Here is a 27,882-nt window from a genome sequence, read left to right as displayed (position 1 = left end):
AAACCTATTTATTATGAAATAAATAATAAGACATGAAATCACTTATTCAACAGTTTTGCCAACACCTCCACAACCTCCCGATTCTGCTTCAACCTTTCCTCTAACAATTCATTCCTCCTCTTCATCAACGTACACACCTCTTTAAACCTCTCCTCTTTCAACTCTCCACTTCTCTTTAAAAACCTTTTCAAAAACTCCGCGTCATCCTCCTCCCCATTCTTCTTCCTCTTCTTCGACTTAGGTAACCATTCTTCATCCTCCTCCTCGCTCTCTCCTTTTTTCTCCCCCAAAACCTTCCTCAATTCAACCCGCATTTCGGGAGACAGAACCATACCCTGACAATCGCTCCTCTTCCGATAACTCTGAGTCAACTGAGCGAACTTCTGCGCACATTTCTGTGCATCTACGTCATAACCAGCCAATCGCATCTCGCTCGCAAGCTCCTCCCACACCTTATTCTCAGAGCCGCCATCTTGGAACCGCTGCAAGTATTTCTCAGTGTTGCGTAATTTGAGGAGCAGAAGACACGCAGCGGTGTCACTTTCAGAATCAGAACGTTTACCTTTCTTGCACCAAACGGGAATAAAGGTGGAAGGAACTCTTTTAACAACGATTCGACGAAGAGTTGGGTCCTTGATGAACAGGAAGTGGAACTGGCCGGCTTTTGCCGCCCGGTTCACATAGTCCGCCAAATATTGGTCGTCTTGGTTGAGGCGTTTAATGGTAAGTGCGTCACCGGTGATGGTGACGAGTTGCTCGTTGAGGAGAAGCTGAGTGGCATCCATGGAAACAAGCTAAGAAAGAAATGTGGAATTAGTCAAAATGACATATCGAGATCTGTATTAAAACTTTAACGCTGATATCAGTACGATTTGAAAAATTAGTAAAATTAAGAGATGTGGAATCGGAAAAAAAATGGTTTGGGAAAGTGTTATAACAGTTCATTTCAAGCAAAGTCAATGTAAATGCTGTCAGTAACTAATATTTAAAATATCTGTACGATTTTTGAATTTCAAAATCTGCATTTACTTAGCATTGTTATATAAAATTTGATAAGTAGATGACGTTATGATCAAAATATGTGAACAACATTTAGTATTTGTTACTATTATGAACAATATGTAAGTAAATTTATTAATATATTTCTTTCTTAAATTTTTATCTGTATTAAAATCAAATGGTACCTACGGAAATATGATAATTAGCTAAAAAGATCAATAAACAATATTTACCAAAGTGTAATATAGTAGAAAACTAAAAACAAACCATTGATCTTTTAAATTATCCAAATTGATCATTTTTATTTAATTCTATACTCTTCCCTTCATCATGTCTATTGACATAGGAGTAATAACAAATAATATACCTAACTACCGCCATGTTATGGACCGTGTTTGAAAACAAATTTTCAGGCATACAATCAGAATAAGATAGATATCTATAGTACAATATATAGTATAGTATATAGACAAAGATAACAGCAAAAGAATAATAATACCATACTCACAGTGAGGAACCAGAAGTCAGTGTTTTTTCAAATTTCTGATTTTACAATACGTCAACGTTTTTGTTGATTAAATGTTGTGACATCACCATAGTGACGCAATCGTTGCTATAAGAGTTATTACAACCCTGATGAAAATTTTAAATTTAGTACATTATGTTTACAAGCATATTTTTAATATAAACAGGAATACCAAGTATTGAATTTTATTTAAAAAGTTTGACTTTCAGTAGTAGAAATATTGGTAGCATGTAGTGAAAATGAGAGAGTGTAGCTTAAGATTCCACAACGTGTAAAAACTAACAACTAAACACTGACAATTAATAATTGATTGTCACATTTTGACGATTTGAACACAGCCTGCATCAGATTGAAACAACGCTCAATACTTTATAACGTGTCATGTCAAACATGACGAACTCTAATGTCCATTCAAAATAAACGACCTCGTGGCCGTTTTAACAATGAAACATTTAAAAATCTCATTTGGTGGTATTGTTCTACGAAATAATAATAATTTCTGTTGGACATTTCGTTAGCGGCTTTATTAATTCGACAAAATAAAAGATAATTTCTAGTACAAGAACTTAAATCCTCGACAACTGATGCACATAATTGTCCTTTAGGTTGTTGAGAAGACTTTGAAGAATAGGCTTCTTGCAGGTTGGTCGTTTTACCGGTAATAAAATTGTTTGTATTAAAAAAAGAATATGTTAGCAAAGCTCGTCAGCTCTGTGGGGAATATTATACTTAAGTTATTTGTAAATTTTTCAGTTCCAAATATAATACAGAAAACATACTACTTACTTATACGTAAAAATGGATGTTGCGGTAGAAGTAGCAGTAGTAGGGGAAGGATGGGCAAGAGTACTCACTTAGTATTTAAGTCATCACAGCAAAGCTGCTTTTGTATAAAAATTAAAAATAACATTATCTTCAGGCAATCAGACCTAATTTCTAACAGCAAAATATTGTTAAGTGCAATTATAGGCACGATTTTAGTTGCAAAAAATTAAATTTCTAAACACTGCGTTTGGGCGGAATGGGACTATTTGGCGCGGCCGACTTGGCGCGGCCAACTTGGCGCGGCCGACTTGGCGCGAGCCATTTTGGCGCAAGGCCAACTTGGCGCAGGGACACTTTGGCGCAAGCCATCTTGGCGCGAGCCATCTTGGCGCGAGTACGTCGGTATATAATATAAAAAATATTTATTTTTTGTACCGTGGTTTGCACTCTGTTATTTATGCTAAGTGTAGGCAACCAAATACACAGTTTCATTCGCACAAATTCCAATAACTAAATGATCCACGGAGCAAGGAGTTCCACGTTTAGGAGTATGTTTATAATGGGGTGCAGGGCGCGAAGCGCCCGTGTGTCCATTAAAAAGTCGACATTACCCCACCACGCGTTGGAGACTATAAAAATTAGGTTATGCTAACAACGGGTACAATTTTTGTATAATTATATCTATTTTTCTTGGTGCGAGTTCATTCGCGCCAAGATGGTCCGCGCCAAGATAGCTTGCGCCAAAGTGTCCCTGCGCCAAGTTGGCTTTGCGCCAAAATGTCTCGCGCCAAGTCGGCCGCGCCAAGTTGGCCGCGCCAAGTCGGCCGCGCCGAATTGTCCTAGACCGGCGTTTGGGTACTCTTACACTACTAATAGTACAAGAGTACGCATCAACCAGTTCAAGAGTACGCAGCCAATCAAATGAAATGATAACGAATTACAAAGCGAGTAAAAGTAATTTGTTTTATTTAAAAACTTTTATTATAAAACCAAACTTCAAAAAACAACAAAAAACAATACAAAATAAGAGTAATTCTTTGAGCAACTGTTTCCTATTAATGAAAATTAGAACATCAATCACATTTGAATTTTCCAAAATCGGGATAGGCAGTACAAATGTCATGCCACTTTGAACATTTCCAACATTCTATTAGGTCAATATCCGTAGTTGGATCGTCATAAAATTTACTACATCCAGGCCAAATGCCCGCATTTTTAACAACTTTGTTTTGCTTCTTCTTCTTTTTCACTTTAACAGAATCCTTTTTTCTTTGAAGGTGCGTTTTTTTTTATTTTCCAGTGTTTGTTTAAAGGAGAGCTAGTTACGACCTCTGATTTTTTGCTTTTTCTTCTTTTCACCTTATTCTCTCTTTTGGCTTTTGGTACTGGTACAAAATTTGTTCCGGTAAAATAGTCGCAGGAGTTTCAACCAATATTTGTCCACTCGTTGATGGTGTATTTAACTCGTCAAAAATTTCTGTAAGTTTTCTGCTGTTATATTGATTGGTCATCTCGGTCTTCCTCGTTTGTGTTCTCATTTTCATTAATTTATACATTGTCTGTGACTATTGATGGTTCAAAATCTTCATCATTAAATTTGTCGGGATTGCAGGGATATACTCCTGTCATTGCGAATGATTTTTCGGCTTTAGCAACAGTCGCAATTAAGTAACTAATAGGAATTACAATTGACGCTTTCTGAATTAAACTTGACTATTCTAAATTACACTTGGTAGTGTATGAATTACAGTTGGAAAAGGTGTAGAAAACGCATAACAATACATTTAATATAACATTCATTAACATTCCGTTAAAAATGTTTTTTTGTTTACACTTCAAAGAATATCCGTGACTTATTTTAATGCGAATTTTATAACTATGGTCGGCACTGTCAGACCTAATATTAGTGCGATTTTAAGGATTTTCTCGATTTTATTAGAGCAGAACGGGTTTTTTTTTTTCTAATTTTATAAGTTACGGAAACTAATAGCACATCACAGATATTGCAAAAAAAAATGGGTTCAGTTTCCAACTAATTGACAAGATTTCAAAGTATTCAGTTTTGCAATTCTTGATTTCTTCAATAAAATAAATTGACTCAGTCATTTTTTTTTTGAGTCACCCTGTATAAACAAATCCAAAAAATATAATTGGAATGGTAAATCACAACATTTTAGATAGGGTATTTATAAAATTAAAACTAATTCAGAGTAAGAATTTGGTGTACGTCTTCACCAAATTTCGTTGTAGTTTGAGCCTACCTACAAATTCTGCCCTTGAAATATTTGGACCGCCTTCCTCGGTGACGACCGGCAAAAATGATCCGCCCATAGGCTCAAAACATTTGCGTGCGATTGTACGTAGTCCTACTAAGCACTAGTACATTCAACATAATTGATACAACACACGATGTATTTCAAATTTCTATTTTGCTGCATATTTCGTGTAACAAGTTTTTGAAATTAGTATCAAAGGTACTACGAAAACTCTAATTATTAAGGAATGAAGAGTAAATACAAAAAATTAACTAACTTCATGGTTTTCGATTCATCATGTCCCGACATTATTAAACGCGTGGTTGTAAATTAAATTACGGAACAACGCTGAAAAAGAACTTTTGGTTTTTCTAAAGAGGCCTTGTCCAGAGAAGTTTGACTTCAGTTCTTTCCAAGTCAACAGTGGACTCCACGATCATCGTCTGCTGTGTGCATTAACTATTTCACTTTAGACCATATTATTATTGACCAACCACAAAAAATGAGGAAGAAACGGAAGCTTTTTTTTTGAAGCTATGTTAATTATTGACTATTACCAGAATATCATACAAAACTCTAAAGAAAAAGTCCGAGAAATAGACCAGTGTACTGTCAGAATGTTAAATGATTGTTTGTGGTTTAATCTTGTGGAGTTTAACGATTGTGGATGCAACGTGAGAGTTATTAGTGGTGTAAAATTTTCTTCAGGCAACCAGAAAATTTCTCCATATGATTTACTGCAGATTTTGTCAGCTACTTTAAAATTAAGTCGGTGATCTCAGTTACAAAATTTACTGATCCAGTGCAAAAATGAAAATTTAAATCTCACCATTCAAAATTTTTTTGCTGTAAGTCATATTTTTGTCGAAGTTTATGAGTTATCGTTACTATATTTTGACTTGTTTTGACAATTATGAAAAGGAGACGATTGGACATATTTTACACGTTCAGGTGGTCGCAGATTCATGACAGTCGTCCAAAAACTTCAGAAATGTAACACTTGGAGTTTTTTTTTTAATTTCTAACATTTTCTGGACCCTGTGGGCTCGAAAATACCAAAAAAAAAACCTTCACAGATTAGCTAGAACTGCACATAAAACACAAAAATAAATTAATAAGATAGAATATAAAAGCGGTAACAGTCAAGTTTATTAGAGCTTTTATGTTGTAATATATATTTCTGTTTTATACCATAATTACGTAAATTATAAGACGTTTTTACTACTTATATACTCATTTTAAGCCAAACGGCACCGCCTCTGATCGTCCGTTAGCGATATAGTACGGAAAGGGTCATAAAGAGCTCTTGCGTGAAGCTATTTTGCTGACATTTCTTTCACACTGGTTCAATGAAGCGTACTCCCTCCTGTCATTCTGCTTCCATGGCATATGAAGCGAAAATGTATTTTCAAAAGCTGCAACATTTAAAGAAATAATTAAATACTGTATTGCTGATTTTTGTCTAAATAAACATTTTGTCTGTTTAATTAATTGTATGTAAATTTGTATCATTTTGAAAGATCGATGTGATGACAACCTCACTTTTTTATTATTACTTCCGGTAGAACCGGAAATGACGTCAACCTTATTTTTTTACGGAACCTACACTAGGTATACTTTTTCATAAATGGAAAGACTGATTTTTTGTAAAAAATCAAAAGCAACCAATATTTTAAAATCAATACTTAACAAATATTCAATAAAATAGACGAAAAATTCATATTTACTGATGACAATCTACCAGCTTGAAAAATTGACGCTCATGTCATTTATTCACAAAGTGATCTTTTAAAACGATACAAACTTGCTCAAAGAACTATATGTTTATCTTTAAAAATAAACAAGTTATAGGGGTTGTATCAAATAAAAGAAACACGGGATATGCTTATAACTATAAATATCTCAAAAACCTGACGCGATAGATTTTTTCTGGTCTCAGGTTTGAATTTCCCGAACCCAAATCCTTTCGATTCAACTATTTTTGTCTTTGGATATAAAACCTTGTAAACTAGGGTATTAATCAAAACTTATCCATTTATCCACACATCTGTTGAAACATGCAGCATGCTTACTTACCTGTAGTTTAAGTATGCATACCTGCTTTAATTTTAGTGTGATCTAAAAATAAAAAAAAATCAATTTTTGTGTAGGATAGCTACCAGGTCGTAATTGACTGTGATTTACCAATTAGTAAATTAATAAAAATATTGGCGGAATTGATCTTCCGCTTTGATTATATAATTTAAATATATCCAAAATACAATATTTTTTGCAATGTTGTTAAATAGCCGGCTATTTTCAAAAATAACTTTAATAAATTTATCTGGCTATTTTCCGGCTATTTATTGACTAACAATACTAGATTTTTTTGAAAAATATAAATTACGGTAAATTGACAACACTGCCTCCAACCCATACGAAATAAATTGCGCTTTTTGTTGCAAAAATCACCAATTATTTATGTTGGTAACACTTATTTAATTAAATAAACAACGAACTTGCAGAGGTCATCTGTGAGATAAGCAAAGATAGTGAATTAAAATGAATCGCAAACGAATGTTTTTTATGTTTGTGTTAATTTCTTTGCTGCTAGTGGTAGAATTTTCTAGTGGAAAAACAAAAATACCCCAAAATCAGTCTAAACCCAACATTATTAACGGAGCTGCAATTATTACAGTGCCTTGTAAAAAAGGCTACAAAAGGATTAATGGAGTCTGTCGACAAGTATTTCAGTTTAAATAGTGTAGATTATAGATAAAAGTAAGTGCGTTATCTATGCTTTCGACGAATTTTAATGCGTATTTTTTTCAGTAGGTCTTGCCATCTAACGACAACCCTCAGAACTATTCCAGCATTTCCTGCACAACTGTCATTAGTGTCATACTGTCATTAGTCAAATACATCTGAGTAGTGTCAGACGATAGTATGCACGTGTATTTAAAAAATTACTCTCCAATTTTATTTATTATAGTATAATTTATATTTTTATATAATAAAAGTTTTATATTATCGTGCGTATATTTCATTCTATGGTGTGATCCGCAAGCCATCAAAATGTCTATGCTTGCGGAACGTAAAACTAAGCAAAAGTGGTCATTAAATCCACGAGGAAAAGCGTGGAGTGAAGGTAATTGATTATTTTTAATAATATAAGAAATTTAAAATTGTTTAACTACTCCTTTTCACTCATTTTTTTGTTAAATAAAATTAATGTGTGAATAAGTGAGGTTATGTCTCAAACGTTCAATAAAAATTAATGAAGTTATTGTTACTCAAATACATTGCCATTTTTTTAGACTCCAGTAAATTCGGCCAGAAAATGTTAGAAAAAATGGGGTGGTCGAAAGGCAAGGGCTTAGGACCTAGGGAAAATGGTATCTGCGAGCACGTCAAAATCCCGTACAAAAACGACAGTAAAGGTACATCACAATCACTTACTTTACGATTTTCTACCCATTGCTTGCAGGTATGGGCTATAAAGACAGAAACGACCAATGGACTGAACACGATACAAACTTCTCTGCTTTGCTACAGTCCCTCTCTGGTGAGAAACCACCAGAAAACAGTGTTACAGGGTCTTCCCTTGAGGCTAAATCCCAAAATTCGAGAGTACGGGTGCATTATAAAAAATTCACTCGAGGAAAAGATGTAAGCCGTTGGAGCGAAAAAGATTTAGCCAACATTTTTGGCAAAAGAAGTCTGAAAGACTCTCCCATGGTGTCGACTTGTGAAGACAGCAATGAAACAAAAGAGAATCAAACTGATTCCGGGTTTGCACGTAATAGTGGTTCTATGGTTGATTATTTTAAGAAAAAATTGCCAAATTTTGGAAAAACTAATAGTTATGTGGTTGGCAACAATGGGGTATTGACAAAAATGGAGGAATCTGAAGATGAAGATCGAGTTGGTTTTGGGTTTGAGAAAAAGAGAGCAGGAGATGACGTGGTAAATGGGACTCCAAAGAAAATGAGGATGGAAGTGGGAGAGGAAGAGAAGGGATTGATGAATCCCGCTTTTGATCCGATGCACAGTAACATTGAGGTACAAAAACATGTTTTGAATACAATTGTTGAAGAGAGTGAAGAATGTGAAGTGCATATCAAGAAGAATAAGATAAAACTTGAAATAGTCACTTCTGAAAATACATGTGACAATTCTAATACAAAACAAGAGAAAAAGAAAAAGAAAAAAACTGGTCAAGCAGAAGGAATAACGGAAAATATGTTTGAGATTGCTGAACAAGAAATAGGGAAAAATGATTCAGAAGAATGTCAAAAAAAGAAGAAGAAGAAACGATCAGCACCAATGGATAATCCATCTTTTGAGGAAAACGACGATAAGAATATGGATATTCAAACAAATGACACGTTTGAAGTAAAGAGAAAGAAAAAGAGGAAAACCAAGACTAATTTGGTAGAAACAGAAAATGAACATAGTAGTCAGAATGGTTCTATTCATACTGAAGTAAAAGTCAATAAAAAGAAAAAAAGTGCTGTTTCTCCTGGAATAGACAATCCAAACTTTGACAATCTGGAAAATGTTGAAACCAACAGTCACAATAGTGATTATGAAGTTAAAAGAAGTCAAAAGAAAAACGAAAATTCTGGAATAGAAAATCCGAATTTTGATTACATGGAAGAAAGTCCAGTTAACAGTCACAACAATGATTATGAAGTTAAAAGAAAAAAAAAGAAGAAAAACTTGAACTCTGAAAATACAAATTTTAATGAAGTGGAAGAATGTCAAAATAACAGTCATGGGTATGAAGTTAAAAAAAGAAAGAAGAAAAATGACAACTCTGGAATAGAAAATCCCGATTTTAACGTTTTAGAAAGTAGCCAAAACAGCTGTCAAAACAATGAATATGAAGTCAAAAGAAAAAAGAACAAAGGTAGCGAGAGTTCAGGCGTAGAAAACCCAAATTTTGACATAATGGACGCTAGTCAAAATAGCTACAATGACAGCACTTTTGAAGTTAAGAGAAAGAAGAAAAAGAAGAAAGACGTGGCAGTTGATAACCCCAGTTTTACAGCATGCAGCGACGATAGTCAAATTAGCAAAAGGGAAGAAAGTGAAGACAAAACTCAGGAAGAACCTTGTTTAGATCTAGTTTTGAACATCACCTCAACTCCAAGTTTGCCAAAGGCAGAGTCTTCAAAGCAGTCCTCAACAAAAAAAAGAAAGAACGTAAGATTTAGTCACGTCAACGAAGAACGCATAATTTCAAATAACGAAGATATAGAAAATAGAAATGAACTTTTTGATATAAATTCCAGAGTAATATCTGATGGTTTAAACGACACAAGTACAAACCTAGATCTAGATGAAATATCCAAAAAAATCGACGGTTTTCAAGCAGAGGTCGAAAACGACATCAACGAAGCCAAAGTCAATAAATTCATAGGTGAGGTTGGCAGTCCTGATGGCGAAAACGAGAAGTTACCAGAAGGAACCAAACTGAAATTCAAAAATGCAAATTTCGGTAGAGTACCAGTGTTTATCAACAGGAACACATCAAGAGCAAAAACATCCTATAAACACTTAATAAAAGGAGACATCATTTTAGGTTTTAAAAACACAAATTTACACGAAATTGTTGGTTATGGTGTAAAAAAATAAAAACAAAAAACTAAACTGTAGTTCATTGGTGTGCGAGTGCTTGTTCGTACGTTGGGACCTCATCAGTATTCGACGGTTTGGGTAAATGAATAGCAACATTGTACAGTGGAGGGGGGTCAGAACTCTCATCGTCGTCTTTGGGCGTACACTCTAAAAATCGCAACCAATAAAAATTCGCCACGACTAGTACGGTTTAACTGCCGGACGTGACGTTACTTACCGCTACGATTATTATACGACACCATTAGGTTCACTACATGCGAATTCCCATCATCTTCGTTCTGTCTGGCATTGTTCCTTTCTTTTCTCTTGCAGTACCAACAAATGTAGCGATACAACAACAGAAAAACGAGAATTCCTAGCCTGTACAACGAAAATTGTGAAAAGTTAGTCGTATTTACCTGAGATTTCAGTACACTACGTAAATTTTGTACCAGAAATGCCATGACTGAAAATATTTGTATTCGTAACGGCTGCAGCAGCCCTCTTTGCAGCATACTTCGTGATGGTAGCAGAAATATGGTTGTAAGGGGAGGAAGGGGCTTTCGAAATGGCATAGGCGTAAGAGGGGGGCCTAGAAAGGGGGCTGTCATTGGATTTTCTAAGGCGAGAACGTTACCGGAGATGTTGACATTTTGACGAACTGACAGGAATTTTCGTTACTAGGTTTTTAAGCGGTGGGCAATTTTTGTACAATTTATCTGAAACGGTCAAGAAAGTTACACTTTTGCGCCTACTTTGTATCTCGTAAGTTGTCCGTCACTATATTAGTAATCTAAGTATTTTTTTGTATAATGAGCAATTTACCGTACTTTTTTTGTTAAAAAAATCTTATAGAAAGTATCGCTATTTTTATTTTTTCACTAGTTATTTTTATTTTTTTTTTTTTACAAATTATTAACCGATGTTTACAAATGCGTCCCCTGGCGTTTAGTCTTTTGCCTAGTAGTTTTTTTTTTTTCAATAAGTGATAGCAAAATACCGAAATGTCAATGGCGCTATTGCCATAATAACATATTCTTAAAGTTTGTCTAGAATTATAAGAATTTTATGGACTCCCAAAGTTAATTCGTTTTACAGCCCTGTTGTCAATTTTATTGTACAGCTGAAGAACGGGGCGCACTCAGGTGCAGAAAACATCGGCTTTCCCCTGACAATAGAATTGACGCCTGGGCTGTAAAACGAATTAACGTTGGGAGTCCATAAAATTCTTATAATTCTGGACAAACTTTACTATCGTTACACACTGTTACTTAACTAGGACGTTAAGCGATTAAAACATTTGCATTTAAAAGAAAACTTTATTCCCATCAAAACGTAGATAATATGAACGACAGAAACACTACGAATTAATAATAAGATTTTGTAAAACCGGAGAATCTTTTTATTCTCTCAAATGTGCTTTTTAGCATTTTATTTTTTAAACATGAAATATATGGCGGCCTCGCAAAGGAGACCAAGGGAATATGGACCAGCGAAGTAATTGTCTACGTATACTCTATCGCTCTCATTTGTACCTCAAAATTTTATCGTTTATTACAGTCCTGCTCTCGTTAATGTGGGCCGCAAAATGGGTAGCCGACAATACACCTGCTCATTAGGGTCTGACTTCTTTTATTTGTTAATAAACAGCAAATTAACGAGAAAAACATCGCATTAATTGTAGATTCTATTTTTCGTAAGTTTCCTATTTTTAAACTGCACCTTATAGTTGTAACATCTGTTTTTTAAAGTCATTTCAGGGTCAAGAATAGTTAAAAATTTTATTTATAACCAAGAAAATGCATTTATATTAATGACTCTAGCTGGACGTTTTGCGGAACAACAGTATTGTGTTAAGAATCAATTTTCTACATTAAACGTCGTGTCTCAGTACATTTTTGTGTTTCTAAAATGTGCTGTAAACCATCATCTCGAAATATGAAACATTTCACACAAAGAACACATGGCTGGCGGCAATATGGCAACCAAATATACAAAAATCCTCCCTACTTAAATTTAGTTTAATTTGAAACACTTTACGTGAAACATTTTTGAAATAACTTGTTTTAGTTATACTTATCTATAAAACATATTTGTAGGCGTCACGCCACGGATGTTTCACTGATAAATTAATAGGTAGGTATGTATTTTACCTATTTTTACTTTAAATGTACATCTGAGCACAGTATCTGAGTATGGGTTAGACAATGTATACACATTGTTACGAAATAAACTCATGCACCGCTCGGTTCGACGCCTATGGGTTTTCTCGAGGGGTTTCTAGTATGTACGGCGACGATAGGGGCCTCATCATCGGTGGCGGCGGTGACCGGGCTGCGTTCAACTAAAGAAGCGGCTAGAAGCTGTTTTGCGGACGGCTCCAGAACGAGCTTGAAGCGATGACGACGAACCATCCAGAAAGGAACGTATGGGTTTAAATAGGGAGCACCGTCGGGAGCAGTCAGTGTTGGTCCAGTCAACGAGAGAATATTAGAGTCTAAGTTAAGACGGAATTATAATAATCGTTCTGTAGTCGCATAATTTGTATTACTGAGGAATAAATTGTTCAGTTGCACCCACACCGACTTTAAATACCCGTAAATCGTAATAATATATTTATGTAGGTACCACATATTATACACAGATATACAGGGTGTTTCTTTTATTAAAACTCCTGTAATTTTTTATTCTTAAAGATAAATCTGTAGTTCTTTGAGCAAATTTGTACCATTTTAATGGACCAGTCAGATTTTTTCTAAAAATCAAAAGCAACCAATATTCTAAAATCAATACTCAATAAAATAGACGAAAAATTATTTATATTTATTGATGACAATCTATAGTAGTTTGAAAAATTGACACTCATGTTATTTACTCACATAAGTGATCTTTTGAAATGACACAAATTTGCTCAAAGAACTATATGTTTATCTTTAAAAATAAAAAAATTTCAGGGGTTGTATTAAATAAAAGAAACACATGGTATATTAAATACATATACACGTATTAATAATACGACAAACATTAATTTATCAGTGTCAGTGAGAAAACATTAACAGTGAAAGCAAGTACGGATCAGCTTTAGCACTTCTTTTTTGTAATTTCTTTCTGAAATTCAATAAATAAATATCTAACTACCGTCTGATCAGATATGACTCGAGAGCGGATTTCTAGGTTTAATGCTTTTTGTGAAAAATCTAAGCACTTCAAAACTTTTTTATATCTGTAACTATGATACAATTTGGAGTCATTTGACACATTTTTTTTATGCTTATTTGCTTTTTTTTCAATTTTATGCATATTAAAACTTATATGCTTATTTAATGCTTTTTTCGACGAATAAAAGTTTTAATGCATATTTTGTTCAAATGCCGGTCTTGTCGGGATGACAAATACTTGTTGGTTAGCCGTATCGTATCGTATGCATTTTACCTGGACTTGACCATTGAAGTACACTTATTCAAGACCCTTTCTGTGAATAGGTTCCGGTCGTTTGGGTATAAAATTTTATTATAGGATTGGAAAAATACTCCATAGATTTTATGACTTTAAATCCTTACTTCCGTTGATAATGAATTAAAGCTTTTAACCAAATGTTCTTTTTCGGCATTTTGCGACAAAACCGTTAAGATTTTCTAGAAAAAAGGATTATTGTACCCAACTACCTACCTTAAAAATTTTCTAATGGAAACTTTTAAGTAAATGAACCGTTTATTTCACAACCATCAGTTTATCGCATCTGTCGTAGTACAGTGTTATACGTGGTTCTCCCTTGTTACATGTTGAGTTATTTTTGGTAATATTACTAATATTTTAAAAGAATGCCGAAAGTAAAATCGACGCCGGATGAGTGAATACGGGATTTTCCAGAATTAAAATTAGAAAACAACAAAATATTCTGCAGAGCTTGTGTGAAAACCGTAAGCCCACTAATTTTTTTTATCTATTTTCCTTTGTTAATCCTGTATATGTACGTTGTTTTAGATTCAAAGTGATAAAAAATATAACGTGACGCAACATGTCAGAACGACTCTTCATGTAGAAAGGAAGAAAATGTTTGAAGTTTCTAAAATTAAACAGCAGACCATACATGAATCTGTTGCATCTACTTCCACAAAAGATGAGCAGTTTCAGTTTAATTTCGATTTATGTAAAATGATGATCCAGTCCAATATACCTTTAAAAAAATTGGAGAAAGACCCTCTTCAAGAATTGCTTGAAAAACACTGCAATCGACATATTCCGGTTGAAAGTACTCTCCCAAAAAATTATGTAGGTCCAGTGTTTCAGCAAGTTTACAACGAAATTAAACATCGCATTGGAGATAATTATTTATGGTTCGCTGTCGATGAAACAACCGATAGTTGTGGAAGATACGTGGCAAGTTTAATTGTTGGAATCTTAAATGAAAATTTCCCTAGTCGAGGGTATGTAGTAAGTTTGAAAATGTTAGATAAAACAAATAGCAATACGATTACCAGATTTGTAAATGACAGTCTTACGTCACTATTTTTGCCAAATGCCCTACCGGCGAATAAAATTTTATTCATGATCTCGGATGCAGCCCGTTATATGTTGAAAGCAGGAAATAATCTAAAAATATTTTACCCCAATTTAATTCACTCTACTTACATTGCCCACGGTTTAAACAGAGTGGCTAAAGGAATACGTTTGCAGTTTCCTACTGTTAATAAATGGTTAAAAGATTTTTGTTAAAGCCTTACTAAGAATGCAACATTTGAAGGAAAAATTTCCAAACATACCATTGCCCCCAGAGCCGATTATAACGAGGTGGGGAACATGGTTACAGGCCACATTTTATTATGACAAATATATCAAAGAATTTGAGGAAGTAGTTACGGAGTTTAGCGAAGATTCTTCTCAATCGATTAAAGATTGCATAAATATTTTGGAAAATAAAGATTTGCGACAAGATCTATGTGAGGTAATAGAAAAGTTAGAAAAACCCAACATGTTGTTGGTAGATGCCATAAACTTAGTGAAAGAATTTAAACAACAAGCAAACGCAGTAAGGGGTGATATTGGTACTAGATTATCTCAAAAACTTGACGAAGTGTTAAATAAGAATGCAGGTTTTGGTGTTCTTTCCGACGTTGCTCGTGTTTTACAAGGCCAGAAGGTGGAAAATTTGGAGTTAGATTCAACATTAGTTGCAAAATTCAAATTTGCGCCAACAACGAGTGTGGATGTTGAACGCACATTCTCCAATTTTAAACACATTTTAAATGATCGTCGAAAAAATTTTACAGTGGACAACTTGGAACATATTACAATCATAAATTGTTTTAAAGAAAACTGAAATACGTGTGTAAAATATAAAGTCTAGGATTATTGTAATAATATTTTATCCCAAGTTCTAAGAAGTGTTCTTTGATTTGTAATATGATTATGTTTTTAATGCTTTCTTGCTTAAAATAAAACTTTTTTATTGAAAATGTTGTGCTTATTTAAGCGCTTATTCTTAATTTTTTTGTGCTTATAAATCCGCTCTCTAGATATGACTGATGTTTGTTGACAATCCTGGGTCTTTAGTTGAAATTGGTATCATGATGTTTTCTATAATTTTCACTTGTCTGCTGTCAACAGATTGACAGATTGTTGTCATTTTTAATTTGCAAAATGTATCCAAAACATTATCGCATGTCACGATTGACATAGGTATCTGACACAAAATTACTTCTGTTATGCCAACATAAACGCAAGAAAAGTTTACATTTTTGTTTAAAAACTACTGCCAACAGACATTTCTGATCACGCGGTACATAAAAATTCTTCTAATGACAAAAAATAAACATTGTTTAAATAATACTCCCTCCGTCTCAAATTAAGTGTCCGATTTCAAAATAATCTTTGAGTCAAAATAAGTGTACGCTTTCAAAAAAAAAAAACACGATTTTATTAATTAAAAAAAAAATCGTTCAAGTTTATTTCGACAGAACTTCCTAGAACTCCCCTCGCTTCTTTGAGAAATAATAAATATATACAGGGTTAGTCACGAGAGAATTACTTCTGAGAATTATTTTTACGGAACCCAAAATACTAATACCTTGTACTACTTGATACTAACAGAATGAAATGCTTAATCCACGATTACTTTGATTTATGTGTCACTTTGACGTTAGTTAATTTTTAACATTTTTTTTTCATCGTTTACTCCGCTTTACAGCCTCATTGGATCGACGTACCTCTATCAATCTACGCTATACTGAATGGTAAGTGCTCTGTCAATATTTTTCCCCACTAATGTACATTGTACATGTGTTAGTTCGCCACCTCTGCTTCACCTAGAGCCTCTTCGAAATGCAAGTCTGCAGTCTCTGGGTCTCTTCGAACATCCATTTACAAAAACGCCGTAGCATCACCCCAACATGCCCAACATTTTCAACAGTTGTTATAGTAATTAAATTATTTAATTACTTTTTTAAGTTTACGTTGTACCCTTTGAATAAAATGTCGTAATAACTATTTGTGCAATAAGATAGGAAAAGTTACTTTTTTCCACATTCTAGACATGAGATTTTTGATCGAGACGAAGCCGAGATCAAAAACATGTCGTGAATGTGGAAAAACACTTTTCCTGTCAAATTACACACAAGATTTTATAAAATTAGGTAAAAAACTTCATTATAACTTTTATTGAATAACAGAGTATCAAGTTCCTTTCAATGCAATAAATTTGTTAGCATGAAAAATATAAACAAACAACGCAACATTTTGCAATTTTTCAACGTTTGAAGTGTTGTGGGTGTTTCTTGCGGTAAAAATGTTGGATCAGTATCTTTTGATGTTGAAGAGTTAGCCACATTTAAGAAGGTATCAGAAGTATTAATACAAGAACATGATGGAAATGTCTTCGATGCGAACAATAATTCACCTGTTATGTAAGTTAATTAGAAATTATTCTAATTTTGTTAGCAAAATTTCACTTTTACAAACCCAAATGAATGTGGAAAATTTGAACAATTCAGAACCCAATGTTGCAAAAGTAATTTTTAGAAATAATTCTTTCGTGACTAATCCGTACCATTGCAAAAGATCAAGAGGAGCTCGAAGCAAGTCCTGACAACTTTATTAGCGGCGCCAGCGGGGATTATGTCCGAGTGGCTACGGTACGACCATGGACACTCACGTAACCTCCTTGTCCACAGTTGGCAAAATGACACTACCAAAGTCAAACTAATCGTGGATTAACCATTTCATTTTAAATTCTGTTAATATCAAGTAGTATAGGATATTAGTATTTTCGGTTGGGTAAAAATAATTTTCAGGAGTAATTTTCTCGTGACTAACCCTGTATATTTAAAGCAGATAATCAACGAGAAAAAAATAAATGGACTCTCAGCAGCAATAACAAGCTTTTATCCGATGCATAAACAAGCACTTGAAATTGCTTGTTTATACATCGGAAGAATGTCACGTGGAAATTTGTTTGATTTGAATGAGTTTGTTGCTTCAAAACGGGGGACTAAAACTATTAATCAAGCCACAGTCGAACAGAATGTTCTGAATATTATTATTATTATTATCATAATTTTTATTAAATAAAGACGGGTGTATTCTCATCTTTTCGAGAAAATGGGGTGATTCGTTCTTAATTTTATAAAAAAAAAAAACGAAAGACCAAGTTTGGCATCGAACGCGGGGCCGCCGACCGGGTTCCGAGCTCTTACTTACTGAAACACGATCTGGACATCATACGCTAATGGCAGACTCTTATTATATTGTGCAAATGTTTTTGCGAAAATTTAAATTTGGATAATTAGGGAAAAAACCCGATCCGGATTCGAACACTACACGTATAGGGGTATATGTTTGTATAACATTTAAATCATATAAACATGGAAATCTTTGAAATGACGTCATCAAATTGTTGGTGGGGACGATTAGCAAGATTTTGGTTAGCGTTTGACCATCTACAATTCTACATGATAGTTTTAATATACATACAAAAATACAGTTTCGGGGAATACGTATCAGACGGAAACGGGAAGCTACTTTTTTTCGTACTGTAGGGGTCGAGAAAATATAAAAGTGGCCATTCGTCCGATGGACTCGATTACTTCGCTTACGCTCGGGAAGTAAAACACCAGTTATCATTTGAGTCGATAGTGTTTTTTTGTTAAACTGATAAAGAGTTAGTTCTTTTGAGACGAAAATTATGAACGAAAAATATCAGAATTTTCCATTCTCTTGCGAAATTTTTGTATGTGAGCAATGCTTTGACGAATTCTAAGTATTGTTACGATGATCGGTAATTAAAATCGGCGTGGGTAAAACTCAACAATTTATTTCCTAGTAAGACAAAACTACACGGCTGACTGTACAGCGATTACGTACAGAATAATTCAGAATCAATTTGTCTTGTACACATTTATCGATTGGAATGGATTTAAGTTAATTGGTTAATTCTTTCATTAACTTACTCCCTGCTTCTGACAGTGGTCCGTATTTAAACAGTTAAGCGTATTCTTCCAGAGAGCTCGCGATCACGGCTTCGAGGTTGTTCTGGAGCCCGCTACCGAGATTTCCGCTTCTAGGCGCTTCTTTATGTGCAAAATACGATGACTCAATACTTGTAATTTAACACTGCATTAAAAGTTTTTTAATTGCTTATACAGCCTGACTCGTAGAAATTAATAAATGAGTCAATTTATTTTATTGGTTAAATCAGTAACGGCTTAATTCGTTTTCCCAAAAATCTGGCAATAAAATACTATTATCATTAGTATTACACTGCACATATCCAAAGTGATATATGTGTCTTTACAAAAAATGTTGATGACGTCATCACAAAATTTTCTTAAGGAAAACTCATTTGAAACGTACGCGCAGCACGTTTATTTATACTTACTTTAACGTTACATACATATCTTTATTATAACTTATAAGGATTCTCATAAAAAAAAATAAAATTCGTATAATCAAATTTTATAATTTTTCGAAAAAGCTGGAAGTGTTTTATTATACTTCAGGAGCGAGGGAAGTTCTGTCGAAATAATTTTCGACCCTTTTTTCTGTGGTTATTGCTATGGCTACCCAATTATTAGGAACCCCAAAAGCTCAAACTGTAACCAACCACACAATCAGTTGTACGTTATAGTTTGATAAGAATTAGTTTTCCCGTTTAAAAAAGCATAGGAACAAGAAGGGAGATTAGTTTTGCTCTATCAAAAGTCAGTTTTACACCGCTTAAAGTATCCAAAAATTGCTCCCAGTAGTTGTCCCAGATTAATATGCAATCGACTAGAAGTACGTCCTAATTCTACATATAATTACGATCTTGTTGCCAATGCAATTGCCTCATTTGAGACACCCTGTATAACTGCAAATTTTAGACAGGATTTATCCAGCATAATTTTGGGATAACGTCATCAAGTTTTTAGAGGGGATAAACAAAGAAAAAAGTAATTAAGAATTTACCATGCTTACGATAACCTTAAAATGTTTACAACAGGTATTTCAAAGTAGTCGGTTTTGCAGTTTCTAAGTTAAATTAAAAAAAATAAAAGCGGATTGATAAACAACAGGTGTAAGAAGTATGATATTTTATAAAATTTAAATAGGATTTATACAAAATTTGACAATTGTTCCAATAGTTTCCGAGGTTATCTGTCTAATGAACACCCGGACAGACGGCAGACAGACGCACAAACAGATAGACAGAAACGGGAGACCTATTTTTTCGTACTCTAGGGGTCATGAAATGTCGAGAAAACGTACAAGTAGAGAATCAGCCGACGGACCCGGTTACAATACTTGCTTTGTTTACGTTCGGAAAGTAAACATTCAGCACAAAAAATACGATTTACTTAAGTAACTATCTTATCTTGTAAAATTTGAAATTATCAAACATTTTTTATTTATTTATTGTTTTAAAAAAATTAATCTGAAAATTTTGTAAAGTAAATCTTACTTGAAATGTACAGAATGACATCTTACTTTATCTGGGGTTTATAATAATTCATCCTTATTTTTATCTTTACGCATCTATAGGATATTGCAAAATACAATTTTACAATAGTCTATCTCAGAAATTATTTAACAAAGAGCTTTCATGAGATCGTATGAATAAATCGAAGCATACAGCGTAGACCAAAAGATTGGAATCGGCCGAATATGTCAAAAACCATTTGCTTCAACCAGTTTCTTGGGCATCTCACACTGTAAAACGTAGCAACGTTTTGATCAGCGTTATATTCGAGATATTCAAAATCATTTAATCTTCATGAAAAAGTTAGTGAATTATTTAAGAAAAGTATCTAAACTTTTTAGACCAATTTTTTTGCTTTCCATATACTGGCCACCACAATAATAGTTTTTTTTTTTATATTTCCCCCCACCAATGAAATTTAAATCTGTTTCCTTACATCTGATACTTTTGAAAAAGTGTCCAACCCGTCTACCAGTGCTACCACCTTACTTGAAACCTGCCATTAAAGAAACAGACACAATGATTATTATCACTTCGAAAACAGTATCAACCAAAAACCAGCCACCAATTTTTCCCACTTGCAACATTAAAAAAAAAAAACAATTGCGCGCTATCAGCCTCCCAATCGATAATCGTCGCGCGCTGTCACTCTCAACAACCAAAGTCATTTTCCGCAAAGCCTCACCGTGTATAAACCGACCAATCAATAATCAGCTCTGAGGACGTCTGGCGTCGCAAATTTTGAACGCAGGGCGTCGACACGACCCAAACAAAGAGACATCGCAGTGCCAAAACGTCACCTCGTCTGTGTTTTTCCACGGCAAGACATCGCGGAAAAAAGGATGAGTGTCAAGGTATGTATTATTTACATTCTGTGTGTACACAATATATTAAGATAATTTTCGCCCTGATCGAGCAGGCCGCGAGCGCGCGAAATTCGAAGCGGGCGACAGAGGCAATATTGCTTTGCCGCGATACTTGGTCGTTTTTAGATAATCAAGGGGGGCTGTGATGAGAAAGTGTCATTTTTGACATAACCTCTCGGCCGGCGCCATTTTTGACGTCATAGGTACCATGTGTTAAATTTAAACCCGCCGCGACGCTGTATTGTTTACTTTTTGATCAGATATAATGATGGGATCGATTGGTTAATGTTTTGTTTGGTTGACGAGTGATAAATGTGACTGGAATAGATTTTGTGTTTCTGAGCTAAACACTCGATGGGTTTTATAGCAACCTTATTTATGTTATTTCGTATGTTGTCGCTAATGTACAGTGAAACTTCCATATATTGTTATTAGTTTTTCTACTCGACGAAATTTTTAGCGGGGTAGTGTCTATGGATTAGTTGAGCTTGTGCTTCTGGTTTAATATTTATTCCATTTTCAATACAAAATGTTTTTTTTTTATTAACGTAACTACTATAGGAAAAAGTAGCAATATTAATAGTCCTACACACTGATTGAAATAATTTCTTTTAAAAAGTAATGCATTACAATTACTTATTATTTAGTAAAAATAGTAATTCACAACAATTACAAATTAGGAGTACTTTTTTTTTAGGAATTCATTACAATTACCAGTTCCACTGTGGCCCTAGATGGAATTGTTGTGCGGCAACATGTTACATATTTTACAAAAAATTGAAGAGCCGATTCTTTTGCGCTTAATTTCATTCCACTCTAGCTACAAGTAAAAGTTCGATGCCAACTGCAACAACTTTTAAACAAAAATTTGCATTGGTGGGAAATTTCAAAATATTTTATTGGCTGCGTGTAAATGTATTGTAAATATTAGTCCACCGATAATTACCTGCCAACGCAAAACTTTTACTCTTTAATAAAAAGGATCTTCCTAAATACTTAGAAGGGGGCTACAAGATAATGTAAACTTATTTAATTGCCTCATACTTAGCGTTGTGACTTACAGATTAAATTTACAAAACCTGAGAGGGTGGACACTCTCATCAAATTTTATTGGCGGATTATGAGGGGTTTAAAAGGACGCGCTCTATCGGTTACCTGTTATAGATTTGAGTGAACCAGAAAAATGGCTAAAGTTTGTTTGACCACAATTTTTAAATATTCTGCCCCTGTTTACTCAATTATTTATTAAGATATTTTATTTCTGTAAAGCGCAATGGATTTTTTAATACAATTTCTATTAATGTACCTTTTTGAAAATTTAAAATTGATAAATAGCGAAAACCAGATAATCTCATAATCTTCTCTTTGTGGAGACGAACCAGGTATAATAATCCCAACACGTCAGGTCAATGATTCGTAGAGAACCAAAACAATATTTTTGACTATTTGGGTTAAAAGTAATTGCAAAAAGTGACTAAAAAAAAGTGACTTAAAAAAAAAAATTCGTTACAATTACTCATTACATTTTTTGAAAAGTAATGCATTACAATTACTGATTACTTGGAAAGGAATTGAATTACAGTAAGAATTACTTGTCATTGAATTACTTCCAACCACCGGTCCTACACGTGTAGTTTATGAATCCGTGTTGAGTTTTGAGCCTAGACACCATATTTTTGTAAAAAATCGACATTGTATAACATTTTGCAATTTAATTTTGAAACTGCAAGACCAAATGCTCTGAAATATTGCAGACGTTTTAAGGTTATCGTAAGCATGGTAAATTTTTAATCAAAATATATCTATTTATCTCCTCAAAAAATCGATGACGTCATAAATTTTGCTGAATAAATTCTATCGAAAATGTGCAAAATATATGAGTCTACCTATACCTGTAATTTATCATTGCATTCATATTTTTTAGAATTGCTTATACAGTGTGACTAAAAAAAAAATGAATGAGTCAATTTATTTTATTGATTAATTCAAGAACAGCTCACTCCATTTTCTCGAAAATGTGGGAGTACAATACTCTTATTATTGGTATTTCCCTGCACTTGTCTCTACTGATATAGGTGTCATTGTAAAAATGTTAATGGCGTCATCACAAAATTTTGTAAACAAAAACTAGATTTGAAACATACGCGTAGCGCACTTCTTTATAATTACTTTAACATTACATACATATCTTTATTTTAATTTAGAGGACTACTAAAAAAAATTTCAGAATCAAATTTTATAGTTTTTCGAAAAGCCTGGATATGTTCTTTGAACAATTTTTTTATTTTATCTTTTGATTGATTGAATGTTCTGTAATTTAAATTAACAACAAATAAACATTCTACAGAGGCGCTAAGTAATGCACAAAAATTACATATTTTCTTATTATTAAAGATACCTCAAATTCCAATAAAATCTGGTTATTGTATTCAGTTTGGAACGACGTGAAGTCGACTTGAAATCCGGACCTAAGCTGATAAATTTGATCTTATGAATAAAGAAAAGGTCAATTGTGCTTTAAATTGATTAAAATAAATAATGAAGACGCTGAATAAATAAGTTTTTTGGGTGTTTTAAAGTCTAAAGCACAGTAACGTCTTAATTAGTGTTATGTCACGAATAACAAAATTAGCGGAAGCTTCATTAAAAAGTTGATGAACTGTATAAGGAAAGGTATTTTTAGAGGTATTGTATAAATTGAACCCAAAGGGAGTAAAATGAGGGCATTTTTTATAGCAATTATATGTGTACATACTTAAAAAACGAAATACAAAAGTTGAAAAATAACATGATCAAATACAACTTCATTAGTACATTGATGCAAATCTATTAATCAATTTTATCTAAATGTTAAAATCTAAACGGACAATATAAATAATCTTTCAATTAAACAAAGTTTCTGGGACTCTCAAATGACTAGGAACTCGACTAACGGCTCGTCAAAGGTTTCATCCTCATAAAATAAACTACCGCTCCAAATGTTAGTTGTGATTTTACACTTATGTGCAGGCAATAGATCAGTGATTCAAAAGAACTTTTTGGGTATTACTGACAAAATGAGGAACAAATTAAAATTTTTACTGATTTTGAATTTTTGGCAAAAAAAAATAATTTTTTAGTATTTTTGAGTTTTACCTCACTGTAGTGTTATCATAATACAGGATAAAAGTAGATGGCAAAGGTATCAGAAGGCTTGGAAAAATCATTGACGAGTCTTTAGACCATAGCAAGCGATGTAAATGTAGGAACTTGGGTGGTAATCAAAAGTGAAGGATTGTCATTCTTTATGTCGATTTAGGTGGTCACATTTTTAAGGTTATGAAATGTGTTGGAAACCCGATCACTGTTGCCAGCTTTAAATATTATCATGAAACTAATTAATTAAACATTCAGAACTTGGTAATTGTATTGAATATTTAAGTATACAAAACTTAGAAATTATTTTTTTTTATATTATTACTGCTGGAAAATTAATGCTAAGTGCTAAATTCTATTGATGGTCCCAACAAGAAAACACAATTTAAATTTTAAATAAAGGAAAATTTGGTTACTTTTGTTGTCTAAAATTTACAGGAATTGGCAAATTGTTCTAAGGTTTTTTCACAAGAATCATGCTTTTTTTCATGAGTGTTCTGCAAGCTAAAATTTTTTCTGGATGGTAAGAAAATATGCTAGTAATCCTTAAATTTACTTTTCCACTTACTGCGAATAATGCAAATAAAATATTACTTACCGAGTGTAAGCGAAGGAAGTATTGCAATCGAGTCCGTCGGTCGACTCTCTACTTTTACGTTTTCTCGACCTTTCATGACCCCTAGAGTATGAAGAAATAGGTCTCCATTTTCCGTCTGTTTGTCTGTTCGTCTGTCTGTCTGTCTGTCTGCCGTAACGGATTTTTATTAGACAAATAATCTCCGCAAGTAATATACACTGATCGGCAAAAAACCGGCCATCCTGAAAAATTTCGCAAAACCACTTTAAAAATTATTATTAATTTAACTAGTGATAGTTATTTTATTAAAAAACCATTCACTATTGACACATGATGTACAAATAAACGCAGAATTAAATTTAATTTAACAAAATAACAAACAGACGAAGTACGATATTTTCTTAATTAAAACAATAAAGGAGGCTGTTGTAAACAGTGTTTTTCATCATTTGATTATAAGTTTGGCAGTTAATAAACGTTTTCACATAAAAACAATGCCGTTAACTCTTACAGACGTCTCTCAAATTATCGCTCAATTTCTGTTATTTCGTTAAATTAAATTTAATTCTCCCTTTATTTGTCTTATTTTTTTGCTAATTTTATACCTCTTGCAGTGAATGGCCGTACAGTACAAAAAAATTAGGTCTCCTGGTTCACTCTATGTACCGTCTAGGCTCTACAAGATCTCTAAAAAATATGTCGTGTGTCATTAAAAAATAAGTGATATATGGTAGACAAACAAAAAAAAATAGGTTATCAAAATTAATTTATATGATGTCATTTACCTTCTTACGCGGTTACTGGTGTTACTTATCTATATTTATTTTAATGTATAGAGGTTATCACGAATATATAAATTCGCAAAATCAATTTTTTTAATTTTTCAAAGAAGCGGGATTTGTGGCAGTGCACTTCGGGGACGAGGGAAGTCCTGTCGAAATAACTTTCGACCAATTTTTTTATTCTGTAAATTTTTTTTCCCTACCTCATTGTAATTGTTAACTTTGAGGTGGCAATGCTTTTTTAAACATGTTAACTGTGTAAATATGCAAAAACATGATGAGAGTGGTGTTGTTAATATTGTTTGTTTCTCTATTAACAAACAAATGCAAGAACATAAAATCCATAGTAACTTAAATCCAACTTGTCCATAGCAACTAATTCAATATATGTATCATGGCGTGACACAGATATTACGAACAATTCTTCTTTCGTTATTTCGAGTCAAGTGAAAAAATTTCCAGGCAGGTACATGTACCTCAAAAATTGTACCTAAAAATGGAAATTTCACCAACAACAAAGAACACAAACAACATTACAATTTTTTGTCTAATAAGGAAATTATTCATGTTTTTGTATGATGTTATGACTGATGCAATTGTTCCAAATAACAAAGTGTCATTGACACAATTTATAAATTACTTGTACTCCGATATTACTATCAGAAGCTACAGTGCGCAGAAAAAAATATTTCATTTCATTTAAAATAAAGAGTGTTTTCAATAATCGATTCTAATATTAACTGAAAAATCATTTTTCGGAGTTTACGAAAACACAAGTTTGCCATTTCCGGGTGTGTGTGTACTGGTCGTGTACTTGTTTTTTATTTTATTTGACAAATAACCTTGGAAATTACCAATTATGTACTTGTTTTTTCAAGATTAATGTGTGGACGGGAAAACGCTAACATTAGTCTAGTCATTCTCTTCTAAAAATTAATGACGTCATACCAAAATATTATTGAATAAGTAGCATTTTAGATGTGTAAATGTCCTAAAAATGTTTATTTTTTCAACGATTATCCTGGATATACGTTTGGTTAAGATTTGCTATTGTTATGAATTCAGGGTCCACTCACTGACTTATTTATTAGTTATTTATTATGTACGCTTTTATTCGTGGATTACATCCAAAACTAGAAGCCCAAAACGCAAATCTAAATAACAGTGGGGAGAAGTAGTATAACCTTGATCTCGACCTTGAACCTATAAAAAAATATTTTGCTATGTTATTTTTTATGTCAGTCAAAATGTTGATGAGTAAATCTCACTTGAAATGTGAACAATGATATGATCTTATATCTGTGATTTCATAATCCATCCTTATTTTTATCGTTACGTATATTCTAAAAATTCAGGATTATAAAATAAAATTTTACAAACCTTGGTAACTCGCTGGGTCATATGAAAAATTTTTAGTAAATGTTTTTACTTTATTTAGACATATACAAGGTACGGGAAAACTATGGAACTGGTCAAATGTCACGGAAATTATTTATTCTAATTATTTAAATGTGTATAGACTTTGTACAGCGAAAAATAAACCTTCTAATTTGCTTAATAAAACTACTTTTTGATATTTCCCCCATTAAAAAAAATATGTGATTTAATTTTATCTCTTTGTATAAGTAGCATAAAACAGATAAAAAAAAATTAAAATTATATAGCATACAATAACTTATCCAATAAAATAGTCAAAGTTAGTGCAGTAATAACTAATAACAAGTATAATCAATACACATCACGATCACCATTTTTATGGATTTGCAAATAAAAAACTATTGGGTATTCCAGAACAATTATTCAGTAAAATTTAATTCAATTATATGCAAAAAATTTAGATATTCTGCGTCATTTACTTAGTGCATATGGGTTTTAGCATATTACTTAAAGTGTTATAGCTAATCTGTGAAAAACAGAAACAAAATTACCATAAATTTTCGTAAAATGCCAGTTCGTTATGTGGAAGTTTCACTGTATTACCATTCCGTGTGTACAAAACCATTAATTTAAAAATCACGTACTTTTGTCCGCGATAGCGCGAAATTCGAATCTCGGGAAAAGCGCATCTTATCTTATCGCGTTATCTATTCGCTTAAACGCGGAACTAGGGCGGCTGCGACAAGAAAACGTCACTTTTCGACATAACCTCTAGCCGGGCGCCATTTTTGACGTCACAACACATGTGTTAAATTTAAACCCGCGCGTTTATCACATTTTCTCGGCAGTGTTTTGTTAATGTTGTCTAAGGCGACTGCGACGCTGTGTTATTTACTTTTTCATTTGCTACAATTGGATGAAGTGTTTTGTTTGATTCAGGAGTGATAGTGCGACCGTAAGTTTTTTGTTTTTTTGATTGATTTTGTGTTTTTTATGTGCGTCACGAGTGGTGGGGGATTTAATGAGACGTCGATTGTTTTTCTGTTT

At 33.2% G+C, this 27,882-nt stretch overlaps 4 protein-coding genes across 11 annotated transcripts in view; 2 read left to right on the top strand and 2 right to left on the bottom strand.

Moving 5' to 3' along the window:
- Positions 1-12: 12 nt before the first annotated feature.
- Positions 13-27,687, bottom strand: LOC135138928 (uncharacterized). Of its 2 annotated transcripts, none has more exons than XM_064068965.1 (2): positions 27,387-27,687; positions 13-794 (listed from the first exon to the last, which is right to left on the bottom strand). In XM_064068965.1, the coding sequence occupies exons 1-2, from the start codon at positions 27,387-27,389 to the stop codon at positions 39-41; spliced, it is 759 nt and encodes a 252-aa protein (XP_063925035.1). In that variant the 5' UTR covers positions 27,390-27,687; the 3' UTR covers positions 13-38. The 2 variants fall into 2 exon arrangements, with proteins under 2 accessions (XP_063925035.1, XP_063925036.1); XM_064068966.1 differs by lacking the exon at positions 27,387-27,687 and adding an exon at positions 1,508-1,592.
- On the top strand, positions 7,363-10,179 carry LOC135138926 (putative uncharacterized protein DDB_G0282133). The gene is made up of 3 exons (XM_064068960.1): positions 7,363-7,672; positions 7,842-7,964; positions 8,012-10,179. Exons 1-3 carry the CDS (start codon positions 7,600-7,602, stop codon positions 10,162-10,164), a joined length of 2,349 nt encoding a protein of 782 aa, XP_063925030.1. The 5' UTR covers positions 7,363-7,599; the 3' UTR covers positions 10,165-10,179.
- On the bottom strand, positions 10,091-10,969 carry LOC135138930 (uncharacterized). 4 transcript variants are annotated; one of them, XM_064068972.1, is made up of 4 exons: positions 10,784-10,969; positions 10,599-10,738; positions 10,385-10,527; positions 10,091-10,314 (listed from the first exon to the last, which is right to left on the bottom strand). In XM_064068972.1, exons 1-4 carry the CDS (start codon positions 10,796-10,798, stop codon positions 10,187-10,189), a joined length of 426 nt encoding a protein of 141 aa, XP_063925042.1. In that variant the 5' UTR covers positions 10,799-10,969; the 3' UTR covers positions 10,091-10,186. The 4 variants fall into 4 exon arrangements, with proteins under 4 accessions (XP_063925042.1, XP_063925041.1, XP_063925040.1 ...); XM_064068971.1 differs by having other exon boundaries at positions 10,581-10,738; positions 10,784-10,968; XM_064068970.1 differs by having other exon boundaries at positions 10,385-10,738; positions 10,784-10,968.
- LOC135138927 (endothelin-converting enzyme homolog) overlaps positions 20,764-27,882 on the top strand; it is a 42,704-nt gene continuing 35,585 nt past the window's right edge. For 2 of the 4 annotated variants that reach the window (XM_064068961.1, XM_064068963.1), the window contains exon 1: positions 20,764-20,952. In XM_064068961.1, the coding sequence (XP_063925031.1) occupies positions 20,941-20,952 (12 nt within the window). In that variant the 5' untranslated portion in view covers positions 20,764-20,940. Of the gene's footprint in view, positions 20,953-27,620; positions 27,791-27,882 lie in introns of those variants that run through there. The other 2 variants (XM_064068962.1, XM_064068964.1) reach the window with 2 other exon arrangements.

The sequence above is a fragment of the Zophobas morio genome, unplaced genomic scaffold, assembly GCF_036711695.1.
Source record: "Zophobas morio isolate AGI-343-1 ecotype UQ-CSIRO unplaced genomic scaffold, CSIRO_AGI_Zmor_V1 ptg000030l, whole genome shotgun sequence".
Lineage (NCBI taxonomy): Eukaryota > Metazoa > Arthropoda > Insecta > Coleoptera > Tenebrionidae > Zophobas > Zophobas morio.
The sequence above is the reverse complement of the archived record's forward strand: the minus strand, read 5'-3'. Positions and strand labels throughout refer to the sequence as shown.